The 14,893-nt window shown below is 39.2% G+C and overlaps 1 protein-coding gene across 1 annotated transcript; it reads right to left on the minus strand.

Annotated features, from left to right (window-relative positions):
* Positions 1–671: 671 nt before the first annotated feature.
* Positions 672–14,609, minus strand: LOC129098586 (beta-1,4 N-acetylgalactosaminyltransferase 2-like). Its single transcript, XM_054607633.1, has 12 exons — positions 14,482–14,609; positions 10,691–10,827; positions 8,738–8,880; positions 7,688–7,794; positions 6,953–6,990; positions 4,561–4,627; positions 3,933–4,046; positions 3,563–3,649; positions 2,710–2,891; positions 1,722–1,865; positions 1,062–1,290; positions 672–975 (listed from the first exon to the last, which is right to left on the minus strand). Exons 3-12 carry the CDS (start codon positions 8,821–8,823, stop codon positions 782–784), a joined length of 1,248 nt encoding a protein of 415 aa, XP_054463608.1. The 5' UTR covers positions 8,824–8,880; positions 10,691–10,827; positions 14,482–14,609; the 3' UTR covers positions 672–781.
* Positions 14,610–14,893: the final 284 nt, after the last annotated feature.

The following is a 14,893-nucleotide window of genomic DNA, read 5'->3' on the forward strand; positions in this document are numbered from 1 at the left end:
CCCTCCAGAAAGCAAAGTCTGCCCCGATTGATCAGCTAGCCCGCTCTGTTGTGATTGGTCAACATTTCAAAAAAAAAAAAAAAAAAAAAACTTCCTCTGGAGCGTCAGCTCCATCTCTTTCTTTTGTTGTTTGAGGGCCAAACTAGCTGGAAACAGTTTTATGTTACTTCCGTTACATTGTGACCTCAAAGTTACGGAAGTGTAGGATAGAATTCAATCGAGCCGTTTCAGGCAGCTCAGGAGCAGTGATTCTGAGGGGGAGGGTAACTCCTTTCAAGCATGGACTTCAGGTTTTACACTCTATAGACCTTTCACATGTACAAAAATATATAGAACACACTGAAGAAGAGGGGAAAAGTGGAAAGCATAATAGGGACACTTTATAAAAAGCGCAGCTTAAATAGATACCGATAATACTTACATTTGTAAAACAAGCTTGATTCAGACAAACAATCAAATCACTAAATCGATCAATATATCTTAACAAGAGAGAACATTATATAAAGCAACCTGGGGTAAAACACACATTGAAGAAAAGCTTAAAGAAAAAAAAAGATAAGATTAAGACAAAAAGATAAACTTAATGAAATACTCACAATATGCATTTGCGACTTACTGTATATTAAGATAACTTTAAATTCACAATTACTTAATGCACTGAAAATAATGAATGGGAAAAAAATTATCAGAAAGTATCCAATAAAGGAGAAAGAGAAATATAAAATGCATTTATTTTAATAAGCACAGGGAAATATGTCACTCAAAATCCTCAAGTGGTCAGCTATCCATATTTGACACACTTTAGGTGGTTTTTGAAGAAGTGGAGCTGCAGTTTGCGCTCCGTGTCACCTTTGCCAGGGTGTCTGAATTTACTGTAGGAAATCTCGTATTTGTAGCCTTTAAGTTGTTGATGGCCGATGGACACGTGGTCACACGTGGCAACCATTAAGGAGCCCAGGCCATCCATAAAGAACTCTAGAGGCAGAGACAGACATTCACCCATTTAGAAAGAAAACCGCCAACAAACCTTAAAGACTGTGGACTCCAAACTCTAGACCTACCCGAGTGGGCTACCCTCTGGAGCTTAGGGTCAAATCCCACCCTCTGTACGGCTTGCGTTCGAGCCAGGAAGAAGTTGACCACCCCACTGGCTAGAAAGCATTTTGGGTAACCAGGAAGTGAGTGGAACTTCCCTTTAGACTTTCTGTAGAGGCAGCCTCCATCCATTTCCTCTCCTTCCTCATAGATGAGAGAGAAATAAAACTGGTTCCCTTGCACCGTCCCGCCGAGCTGAGGAAAACAGAGTGTCCAGAGAAACGGGTTATAAACTGGCTACAAGTCCATTGTGAACCTGCCTCTTGCCCACTACAGGCTGGAATCGGCTCCAGTTGACACGTTGTAGTTGTAAAAAAACAGGTGCATATGAGGATAAACAGTGATGTTTGAGAAGGACATTTTATTCCTTTGAAAACAGTCTAGAACTTGTCTTATCAAAAAATGGACTGCCCTGTTGTGAATCCCAGATAGAAAACCCTTGTTCATAAAAATAATAAAAATAATGAATAAATGCAGAGATGATGCCAAAATTAATTTTGTGAGGAGCAGAAATCTGGAGCACACCGAACATTAATAACTATACTTTTTAGTTATTTTTATATGGTTTCATTTAATTATTCAACACAAGCTAACTGACCCTCAGACATGAGCCATTTCATTCTCACCACATCCAGTTCGGGGAACTCCTCCATCACCTCCACCAGCTTCTCTATCTTCGTCTTTGCCGTAAACACAAAGTCATCGTCCACCCACAGGAAGTACTTGGTGGTTACCTGGGAGACAGCCAGATTCCTGCCAGCAAACCAGCCCTGAGACAGAGAGACAGACACACACACAAAAATAAATATCATTCTGCAAAAACTTTAAACCAATTGGGAAAAAAAAAACTGATCGGTTCTCAAAGCAGCTCTTTTGCCAATGTTGAAGGGAGCATGAAAGAGGGCTGCCATTTTTTCTATCCATTTCATAGATAAATTCCCTCTCAAAATAAATGTAGACAGTATCAATTAGGAAAAATATAAACTCAATGATAACAAAAGCTAAAAGTGATCTACACTAGAAAAAAAACAAGAAAGAAAGTCACTCAATGTGACGGACTGCTTCTTACACTATTTATACAATTCCATGTGATGCTATGATACAACTGATTATTAATTATACATATAGGATCACCTTCCTTGGACTAACCTCACGAGAATTAACCGGGGAAAAAACAAAAAAGGGGACAAAAGTGTATGGACCCGACGGAGGGTGCAACAAGCATTTTTAAGCCACATAAATCCCAGTAACAGAAAGTTCACGTTGTGGATTATTGTCAAAGAAACAGCAGAAAGGCCTCACATGAAGGTAGAGGTTCCTAAGTGAAGGCAGAAGTCACTGTTGGAAGATCCAACATTAGAATTTTAGCAAGACCCAGCATGCACCTGTTATTCATGCAACATTGAGGGTGTGTTTGATTTGTGTCACCTAGTGTGCTCAGTGGGCTGTGCTGTCAAACAGTGAGTAATTAAAAAGGTAGATGCAACTATGCAGAGTACAACAACTTAGTTTAAGTATTGAGAGAAAATGTTATTTGTGACTTCCATCCCTGGTTAGAAGAGAAATAGATACATGTCTAATATTAAAATGTTGTGTGTGTTTTTGTGTGTGTACCTGTGCTGGGGGCATGATGTACTGTCTGATGTGATCTCCAGTAATGTGCTCTGGTTTCAGGTTGTCGTCTGCAATAACGACTTCTATGTTGCTATAGAAACTCCGGATGCTACTCAACAACACCTTGAGTTGTTTGTAGCGCAGGAATGTCTTGGTGATGATGGTGACGTGAGAGCTGATATCTGACAGACAGAAGTTCAGGAAAGAGAACACGGTAAAAGTTTTTGTAGCAGGTTTTTTTTATTTTTTTATTTTTTTATAAATGGAGCCAAATCCAGGCCAAAAGTCTTGATCATTTGAAAAAGAAAAAAATGTAAACTGAAAGTAGGTTTTGGTAGTTTTTTTTCAGAGTAATTGGAGTGACTTTTATTTAAGTTTAAAAGCAGAACAGGTTACTTTGTTACAGTAACCTTCATGTTTCATGGCAAATGTGAACCCAGGCAGAAATTACAAAGTTCAAAAGAGCTAAACTTTGTGCTTCATTCAGTGCATTGAGGTGCTATATGAATGAAGTTTACTCTTTTGTTCATTCAAAAGTGTTTGTATCACACTTACGTAACTTTCATTGTTACAGGAGATAATGCAAGCTGGGATTAATAAAAGCACACATATAAATACTTAATAAAAGATGGTCCACAGCCGTTTACCCAGAAGCAAGACCGTTTAATATTCCTGACTCTGTTTTAGTGGAGTTAAAAAACTGAATTGCGGTAAACATACTTGCTGTGACATCACTGATTGATGCTCAAACGGTTCCAGCCACAGAGCGGAGAAGCAGCACTTTCCTGCCATAAATAATTAAATGCTAACTTGAATTTTAACCCCCAGACCGACATGATGAATGCTCACCTACCTGTTCCCATGTCGTACAGGACTGGCAGGCGAGGCTGTTTGATGGTAATGGGAAACACGGCTTCATGGTTCTCAAACTGGAAAGATGCTGAGTACAGAAAAGTTTTAGTGTGGGTTCAAACTAAGCTGCCAGTGAATCTGAGAAGAAAACAAACTGCTTTCAACAATCAAACTGCTGTTTTCCACAGTGACTTGCAATTAAACACGCATTCATGTCCACAGACACCTGTACAAAACATTAAAAACTGAAATGATTCTTTTTGAATACATTCACTGTTTTAGGACTTTGGCACGTCATTTTGGGCAGTTCATTTCTGATTTTTTATTTTATTTTTTACATTAAGATAGTTTCCAATGTCTTGGATGCATACCGAGGTCTGCAGTGTGTATGTGGTAGACAGTGCTGGTGTAGTTCACTTTAGACAGCAGGTAGTTAAGGATCACCAGGCTACTCGACTCCAATATCAGTCTGGTCCCATCATCACCTGACAGTTAAAATAATGTCACATTAGTCAAACAACAACTGATTAAACATAAACTTCCAACCACCTCTTTATGATGTTGGTTAGAGATTACATAAAGCTAAGCTTTGGCAGTTGGAGACAGAAATAACTGTCCAGTCTCTCAAAGTGCCCTAAAACGACATCATTGCACTTGCATGGAAACAAGTGAAACAACTTCCAGTATTTATGTCTTTTAGAAAGGTTTAATAAGGTTGAATAATTATGAAATGTCACTTAATAAGGTTAAAACTTAATTATTTCTACAAACTGGTAGTTGACTGCAATGTGTGTATTGCAATTTAAAAGGTATGGCTTATCGGCTGGTAGGAGTTGTGTTGGTTGCCGTGCCATGTGTCAGTCTATTCCTGAGTTGACTCAAAAGGATGCCGGGAAGGGAAGAGGAAGTCATTTAAATATCTGAGAAAATAACGTGCAAATTTACCAGTATGGTTCACTCGCAAAGGTCAATGCACGGTAAAGTACATTGGAGTCTCACCTTGGACCTTTATTCCTTTAGCTGTACTCTCTGTGGTCAGGACCCCTTTAGACACATTCAAGGACACCTAGAGTAGACACACCTGAATAAGCCACAGTGTACACATAATACACACCAACAATAGAGAAAATGTTCAAAAAGTTCTAATCTGCATTTGGATAATAACACAGGTTCACTCAGCACAATATGTTTACTAGATATATCAAGCAGAATTTGAAGAAATAAATGTGACCTATGGTTTAAAAGTTAATTATATCTTAACTTAACATATGATCAAATTTGTAAAGATTGGAGGGTGAAACATTTACACCAAAGATAATTAATCGCATGTTATTGTCTTGGTCGTGTCTAGATGGTAACCCTCGATTCAAACCCTCACAAGATAACTAGGGTTAGACATTTGCCTGGAATGGTTAAGGTTAGGCAGTGCTGCCGCGTCCACATAGGCGAACTTGGCCATTGCAAACGGTGGCAAGGGAGGCTAAATGTGGGCCAACTATCAATGAACAAAATCGCTAAGTAACCAATAGCAGTAACTGCAGATTCGCTAGGTTACGTTTTCTGCAAGCATCAATTCAATTGCTGAGGAATCAATCAACCTACAACTTCAAGCGACTCCCTATCCGGCCTCCCGCCCCCAGCTCTCCAAAGCCTATGGTGCCCTGGCCTTTTCACACCAAGTTTGATTGTCTTCCACAAGAACCTAAACGAATGCAATAGAGAATAAGTAAATACTGCAGCACGTCTTTATAAGCGAGATTATCTGAATCGAAAAAGAGGAAACTCCAAAAAACAGAGGGATTCGTTGTTAAGATATGTCCATCCCAGGAGTGTTAGGAAGGATTGTGGCACGCTTTCAAGTCTGTTACCACAAAACAAAGAGAGCGCTAGCGCCATTAGCACAGATAGAACTTGCTTGAAAACATTTTGTGTGAGTGTGTTTGACTTACATGAGAAAGTGGTGTATAGAAACTTTTGCACTGGTATCGTTCTGTTTGGTGAGATGAAATTTATGTACGTTGCAAATACAGGGGGGTCATAATTGTTTTACGTCTAGGGTGGCAAAAGTGCATGCACCAATCCCAAGGTAAGGATAGGTTGCTGGGCAACGGTTACGCTTTTCACAAGTTCTCGCAAATGAAGGATTACCATCTAGACAAAAACAATGTTTCTGACCAAACCTTGGCAAGCAAAGCAAAAAAGTGTTTTGTCATTATTTCTTCACTTCCAAGCTGAAAAAGGCCATCCCCACACCACAGCCACAAAATCAGATCAGAGAATCTGAGAAAGTAAGGACAGGCCCTGTCGTCTGTGCAGGAAAGAGCAGAAGGGTCAATGCATCGGGCTCAATGTGTGCAGCTTACTAAAGCTGCGAGAAGAGGGAGGGCTATTACCACTGCCCTGACAGTCAGGTTTTGCTGAAGGGTTTCTGGTCATGCCAGAAAGTGGCACATGAAATTCACCCAGAATTGTTTGCAAAATATTTGGTTCTGGAGGCTTGATACAGTGACTAATCACAGGTATAGTTGTTGAACTAATATAGCCAGCTAGCTTACAGCTAATGTACTAGCCAGCCAGGAACATATTAGCACCATTCAGTCAATAGCTTCTCAAACTTCTATTAGCTCTGTACCGTGCGATTTACTCCCCTCTGGCATTTAATTTATAGAAATGGGTACATCTTCAAAAAACTTTAACTGAAAGGCGGGGGGAAAAAATCTAACCGTCAAAATTGACACATTGGATTTGAACAGAGCCTGGAATGCTTGCAAAATGTTACCACCTTAAATGCCGGTGTGACCAAGCCAATGCTGATTATTTAATTTATTCTCATAGTCACATTCTGCAATGGTTTTCATCACCTTTAGATTTTGACTATTGGGAAAGTAGGGGGCAGTAAATATATTGGAAAAAACAATACTTACAAATGTTTGGTAAAAAAACTAATAAAAAAAACCCATAAATAATTACAAAGAATTCACATAATGGCTTTTGAAATCAAACCCATATGAATCTTTTGCAGCAGTTTCAGGGCCTGAACTCCCTAGTTTCCGTGAGGTTTTACAACAAGATGGCTGCATTTTAATAACAAAACATCAAAGAACTGCATTTCCCTTTGCAATATTAGCACATGCCAAGACATTATTTTTAAGAATCGTATGTAAAGTATTGTCTGCTGTACGTTTCATCTTCAAATGTGTCATCTTCAATCAAAGAAAATTCACAAAATGATATGCGTTTATAGTTTACCAAGTCGTATATGTAGTATGTCAAATATACTGTTACATGAATGCAGCCATCTTGTATGAACCAGCCAGACGCTACCATTCTAACAGGTTGATCTGGGTGCAAATGACCAGTCGATCTGTTGCATCTATGGGATCACACCAACCTTGTAGCTGCTTCTCTCTCCTGCATGCAGTGCTAAACCTGAAATCAAAATGACCTCATGCTTTTATACTTTTACAGAAGGACACACATTCATCTCTGGCTTTGTTGACTTTTTCAAGTGCGACCCATGTCCTATCAAATTTCTGAAAATAATTTCCTGTCTCTTTACTATGGTGGCTCTACCCCAATTCCAAACTCTCTGTGGCGAAGTCACAAAAGGATCGCGTGGCTTTTGCAGCCACTTAACCTGAACAAATGAGAACTAAAGAAGAAAGGCTGAAATGCACCCTAACAGCACTGTCAAACATGGCTATTTCATTGCAGTTTGCACGCATCTTAATTAGGTAATATGCACACATTTGGCATCTTTGTATGCAAAATATGTCCAATTCACAATTATCACCACTAGTAGCCATACCTGTCAAGCAATACCTTTTGGAAACGGACCTTGAGATTAGGCAGATAGCGGTTGAATACGTTATATAATACCAGCATCTGCAATTCATTATTTAGCCGTCAGTAAAACACCTTCCATATTGCTACATCTCTATTGTTGTGGTATTGTTTATTGCTGATTACTATTCAGACACCATACATTTTATTAGCAAACGAACCGAAACTGTATTTTTTAACCCAACCCAACTTCCTCCAACTTGCTATTGTGTCAAATTGTAATGTAATGTAAAAACTTAAAATCGATCCAAATACTCTGAGCTATATATTGAGTGTAGCATACCTGGTATGAGAGTGGAGGTCAAAGGGAGTACTTTAAAACCCTGGATGGGATACTGCAGGGGAGAGTTAGGTGAAGCAAACAGCAGTCTGGATAATACAGACGTGGTCCTGTTGAAGAGATAGGGGAAGGTGGTAGGGTGATGGGGGTGGGTTGTGCAAATAAGAATCACCATTGTGACTACACCCATATAATAAAAGAAATAAGTAACAGATAGTTGCTCAACTGTCAGATATTTTTAGTGACAAAAGGTTAACAGTTTACACAAACGTGAAAGAATAGTAAAAACTACTTACAGGACACATTTAAAGTTTACTTGGTAGGTATGTACGCTTGCATGTATTTCATTGGCCTCCCAGCCAACCCACAGTTCCATCAAGTGAATGAGGTGGCTGTGTTTTTAAATGGTCATACTAGGGTCTACAGGTATAGTAAAACAGTCGAACTGTATGACCAATGATAAAAATTAGGATATTTGTAATATTAATATTTTATTTTTTGTGACAGGGTATGCATGATGCAAAAATAATGAGCAACAAAGGTAATTCTGGAACATAGCGTCTCCATGATTTTAATTCTGTTCACAGAAATCCCATTTCATGAGAATAATGTTTTCTTTTTGATATTTGGAATTTAGTAGGTTAGTAGTGCAAGCAGCCTTGGGGTAAAGGAAAAGGCAATATATGTAGAAATAGTATTTTTGGTAAAATCAGAAATGGAAAATGACATAAACAAACCATTCCCTTTGATTTTATAAAAAGGTGCCTTGTTCCAGTCACAACACATTGTATGTTGTGCAAAAATGTATGTAGTTTCTGAGGCTACAATTTGTCAAATCAATTAGATATCTTCCAAAGTCTTTTTCATTTAAAACAATCCCTTCTGTTTTTCCTGGACAGTGTTTCACTGTTTGCATTAGAGGAATAGTTACAACAAGAGTACATGTGCTTATAAAAAGGCAGTTACTTTGGAAGATATCAGCTTGTTTTGTCCAGTTTCTCTACTTTCAGTGATCTCTCTTTGCATTCATCAATCCATCTATCCATCCACTACCTGGCTTTGTGTTGATGGAGCTCCTTAGCGCGCCGTTTCACCAGCTCCTCATACTGATCCTTTGGGATGTGATCTTTCAGGACCATTGAGTTCTCAGGACAGGTGCATATGCCAGGTGGGGGCAGATGACTGGGGGTGGAAACCTGGAATGGTGGGTGGAATATGGACTTGTAAAAGGAACACAATTCTGTTTGCTTTGTCATATTGTCACTTTAGAATTACTATGACGTACAACATTGCTTTAGGGCTTGCTCTGAATAACCATCCTAGACTCATTGCAATGTTCCCTTAAAGATGGTACACTGTAAAGGGATTGCGTCCTCGGGGGACCAACCTGAAAAACTTTTCTCATGACTGAGGCTAATGAGACTGCCACACACAGGAAAAGACCCTGCATTTTAGTATGCAGAAGAAATTTTACAGGCAGTCAAAACTTCCCGGTTACAAGAGAGACTGCTGGTCATCATTGTCTAGCACTCCACGGAAATACCATTATCATGGTCCATCAACATGGGGCAGAACTGCGTGGGTTGAACACCACTTTAAACAGCGGCTCCTCAATCATCCCAAACAGAAAGTTTTGGAAATCAGAGGGGAAACATCCCCTTGCCCCACTCATAGGTCAGCAACAATAGAGGGCATAATGACGAGGGACACTTCTTTGCAGGCTTGTGCAGTGGATCGTCTGTAGTCCAATGCTGCAAGCTCAAATTCCAGAGACATCCTCTACTATTCATGTCAAAAGGGGGTCCATTTGTGTCCTCAGTAATGAGGGAGGGAATCCGCTTTCTACTTGAGGTACAAGCTATAACAATTATCCATATGCATGAAGCTAATGCACTAATCAATAAGATAAAGACATAATGATGAAGCAGTACAGTGGTCTTCATCCAATCTTTGACCTGAAGGCATTAAACAGATGCTTGAGAGAGACTGTCTGCTTTGCTAACCCTGTTTAAGAGAGGGTGCTTTAAAGCTATTTCGCATGGCTTCATCTGCAAGGGTGCCTTTATATTAGGCTTTAATAAAATTTCTGCACATGCTGAGTTAGTTAAATACCTTGTACTTCCATGAACTGAATACTGATTACAAATTTATGCTAATGTATTACAATAAACAGAAATGAGTCACAACCAGTAATTCACTGACCATGGAAAGCAAATGTTTGTATCATCAACTACAAACGTTGACCTTTTAAACCTCTGAGATGGCCTCTTGTACTTAACAGATCAAGAGTAGAGCTTTCATTGGAGATTAATATGAACACACTATGACGAGTTGGAAAAAACGATATTTCGGAGCTCAAAATCAGCAGCCATCTTGGATTTGAAAGCCAAATCATCAAAACATCGATTATGAATTCCTCGACCCAAAAAGTCACAGACACCATGTACTGTTCAGCATTGTAGGCCTACAAATTTGGAAGAGATAATTAACAACATTGCTGATCGGTAGCCATTTTGAATTTGTGGCTCCCACAAAGTTGGCCCGCATTCAGGATAAATTAGTTTTTTAGACTGTTGACATGTATGAAAGATGTGTTCTCAATTGTGAGAAATAAATCTTTATTTGTATTGTCATATGCAGATTTAAGTTAATGCAGGTACTGTGTGATGGACAAAGATAACAGCCAATAGGATGTGCTGAAATTGACATGCATCACAAAGGTTTTCTCAAGTGAGAGTTCCACTGAGCAGAACTGATGCCCCACTGTGTTTCATTCCTCCGTAATTATAGTCGGGCTAGCACTGGGTACACATGCCAGAATCGCTGAACAACCATCCTCTGCTAACATAGGCAAACACACATTCCCTTTCCACGGTCACAGAGTTGCTGGAGATCACCCAACTACAACTAAATGGAAATGCCGTGTAACATAGGGTCACATATTGTTAAAAGTAGCTGAGGAAGAGGTAGCATACAAAACACACATGGACACAGAGTGGGCTTTACCTCAGTTTTTGTGTAGTGGGAGCCTCTTGGGTTAGCGTTCCAGGACAGTTATGGAAAATCACAAAATAGAATGTCGCCAGGACGATCACAATCACAACAGCAGCCATCTGAAGTAGTCCTCGGATTAACATAGCCATCTGTAGAGAAAAGGAGGACACTTTTATGTTTTGGCTTAATAATTCCTGAACTTTGATATGTTAAACCTGGTATTAAAAATGGCATTGTTGAAAACTGGCATTGTTGTATTACACACATTGACATTTACGCAGAATTAACAGCAGTCTGCAGGTTAAAAGAGTTTCCCTAAACAATGGCTCCCTGTCCACCTGCTGCTATTCTCACAATTATCTGTTTGTCTAAGTCTAGAAGGACATAGGTGTAACTAACTGAATAAGAAGTCATCTGGATGATGTATGGGAAGTAATTGTTCTTTTCATTCATAAATCTGAAACAAATCATTCTCAAGTTGAGGGGTTTATTCAAACTATTGTACTATGATCAGAAAACATTTGGAAGTAGCATGAAAGGGCCAGTGAAAATAATAATAATAATAATAATAATAATTAAGCCTTTATTAGTCCCACAATGGGGAAATTATGTCTCTGCATTTAACCCATCCCGGAGGAGCAGTGGGCTGCAATGAAGCGCCCGGGGAGCAACTTAGGTGTCTTGCTCAGGGACACTTCTGCATGTACCTTGTGGTTACGGGACAAGCGCTCTACCTCATGTGCCACAGCCGCCCCAACAGGGCTGACAACACTCTGAATTACTTTATACAAAGAAAGTTGCAATCATTCAGAATAAATTGCCAGAAAGTTACATAAAATTTCATCCTCACATTTCATATCAACCAGGTTTTAAATTTTCATTTAAATCAAGTTGAAAGATAAATACCAGCAAACACAATAGGCTATACTGGATGTTAATGACCAGTAACTAGGCAACAAAAAAAAAAAAAAAAAAACTGTCATTCATTCATCCATCCATCCATTATAACAAACAGAACGCCAGTAACAGCCATTGATATTTTTCTTATAAGCACAAATACTGCATTAGTTCTCACCATTTGCTGTCAGCAGGGTTCCACTCGTCTTTTTATATGAAACATAAATTAGTAACTTTTACCACGGTGAGCGATATTTAAAGAGGGAGCAGCCTTTTATGAGCAGGCTGTTTTCTTTCCCACCAGTGGGACCAATATCATCCACAACCAATTACAATGACTCCTTCAACTTTCTTGTCACACACATTAGCAATAACCTGAAATGAACCTCGACCCCAAACATCACATGCAAACAGCCCAACAACTACTTTAGATCCCGAGACAACTGAAAAGAGTCAGGCAGGGTCCAATGGTTGAACTTTACAAAGCCATAATCCAGAGCATCATATCATTATCGGATAACTGTCTTCTATGCACACACACACACACCTTTTAGCCTCAAAGTTAAGACGGAAACTGCCAACAACTAACCACTCAGACATCTTTTTTGTAAAAGGTTTGCAAGCCAAGTTTGAAAGCTCAAGTTTTATTTTTGCAATGTCTTGTGTATTTTGTAGTGTTTGGACTATCATTACGAGCAGTAAAAAGCACAATATTTCACTCTGGAATGTAGTAGAGTTGTTAAGATTCAGAATGTACAATGAAAAAATACTCAAGAAAAAGTACAAGCCCCAGTTCAGTACGAGTGAATTCGACCACTGCACAATGTGCAATGGGATTTGATATCCGAAAAAAAACACACTGACATGCCATCCTACTAACGATTTCCAAAACATCCTGACCCAGGGTTATTTTTCATTCATTATGAATGAGTTCCCCCTCCTCAAGATTTTCCAGCATGCAAAAATGAGGACCACCAACACATAATTTGTTACTTAAATTTACATAAGACTTGCTTTAGAATGTGCCATCTTTATTATGTATTTGTGGGAATGGATGCCAAGTACTTTGTGAAGCACTTTTAAAAAACAGCTTAACATTTGTGTGCAAAGAGGAGTGTGTGCTGAAAGAATAGGTCACCTATTTTTAAGTAGGTTAACAAAAGCATACAAAAGAAAGAGCAGAACAACTCATTTCCCATTTAAACAACAGCCCCTTTTCACTGCATCCCATGCAATTTTAGAGCCAATCATTCTACAGACAACTGCCTCTTAATTGAAAAGGTTAAGTCTATGATGGACAAAGGTACTGTTGGGGCTGTATTCTTAGACCTTAGAAAAGCTTTTGACACAGTAAATCACAATAACGCCCTCAAGTGGTCAGAATCATATTTAATGAACAGAATCCAGTGTGTGAATGTCAGCAATCAAAAAGTTTTGCGCTGGATACACTAACTGGTAAAATATTTATCTAAAATATCACCATGAAATCCCACAAGGGTCAATACATTAGGTCCAATTGTTTTCAGTCTTTATATAAATGACTTGCCCTCTGTTGCTCTATGTAGAGAAGCTTTATGCAACATGGCAGCAATAAACTTCAGGCTGCAGCACACTCACCAATGCATTGAACCGCATCTCAAAATATCAATCATTCAAGCTAAATACATCCAAAACAGTCTGCATGTTTTTTTGCAATGTAGCACTCCAGACCCAGCCATAATGCTGTCAGGAGTAAAATTACAAGTTGTTCTGAGTTCATCGACTCTCAACTGTCATTCAAATCTCATGTTTTGGCACAGGGTTAAACTTATGATTTTCGCTTTATTAGAAATTCAATGACAACTGATGCAGCAAAGATTTATATGCATGCCATGATAATGTCACATTTCACATACTGTTTGACCAGCATCGCACACCCAGGTAAGACAGCACTTAAACCACTTGAAGACACTGTATCAAAAACCTGAAAGTCCTGGACCGGAAGTCAAACACCTACCAATTGTCTAATTTTAAGGTTAAACTTCTGAGCTGGGAAAACCTAATAAAGTAGCAAACACCTTATTTTTAAAATTTTGCACAACAAAGTCCCCCCACCACTTCAACTGTATCACTCAGAGGTCAAATACAAACCGGACAACCAGAGGCTCTCCCGGGAGACTGTGTAGTACCCTTTAGAAAAAGTGCCTTTAGCCACTCAGCATTCTCAGTTACAGGGTCAAATGGAACTCACTGACATCTCATATTAGAGAAATTAGTTCTTACCGTCCCTTTTCAGGACAGCTGAAAATATGGCTTAATGGTCACCAATTATGTACACACTAGGACTGCAATTGCTTCTCCTGGATCTTGGTAAATGCTGTGTCCTGCTTGCTTGTCTCTTGTGTGCTCCTGGATGTATGTCTGTGCTGCATGTTTGTGCTTTATGCTGCTAATGTTTGTTCTGCATGTTTGTGTTCTATGTCTCTGAATGTGTTTTTATTGTAGGTGCATTTGTCCTGCTCTAATCTACTGTTTTGTGCAATAATGTTTAATGTACACTGTGTTTTAGTCTGCTTATTTTATTGTTGGTTTGCCATGTCTGTCAATTCATTCTTACTACTATGTTGTTTTTTAATCTTTGAACATTTTATTTCTGTAATTTTAGGTTTTTGAATATCTGGCAGGGGACCCATAGCCTTCAGGCTAACTCTGATCTTACATTTTGAATGTTGATTAGTGTGCAATGTCCCAAACCAATAAAATAAAGACCAATCCAAAACAATAAGCTTCAAGACAATACACATCTATGTGGAGCTGCAGTTTTCCAGCTGTAAGCCATGGGAAAGACAAAGACATTGGAACTGCAACGAAGAAAACTTGCGCAACCAAAGTGAGGTTGCTCTGCAAAACTAGTCAGCAACACTTACCTTCTGTTTTGGCATCTGGCAATCTGACACTTTTGGAAAAGGGACCAGCTTCATTGTTCTACTCCCACAACCAGAGAGCCTGGCAAACAAAACACCAAGTCAGAGCGAACACCAAGCTGGACCCAATCAGAGCCAATCACCATGTAATCACCAGCACAATGATGGTAGCACCCGGCCCAGGTGTTACCAGGAGGCACTGCCTGGATGGGGGTTGCAAGGTTACTAACACTGGAGGATCATTCAGTCCAAACAAACTATAATTTGTCCACAGGGGAAGATGAAGTCATTTTCTTCACCTGTTGTTTCTCCCAAGGCTTCATGTTTAGTGACTTTCCCATACATGTAAAACACCAATGTTTTGCTTTTTTTCAAGGGGAGAGACTTCAGCCGAGTGGGGTAAAATATTTATCTA

This window comes from Anoplopoma fimbria, chromosome 11 (genome assembly GCF_027596085.1).
Source record: "Anoplopoma fimbria isolate UVic2021 breed Golden Eagle Sablefish chromosome 11, Afim_UVic_2022, whole genome shotgun sequence".
NCBI lineage: Eukaryota > Metazoa > Chordata > Actinopteri > Perciformes > Anoplopomatidae > Anoplopoma > Anoplopoma fimbria.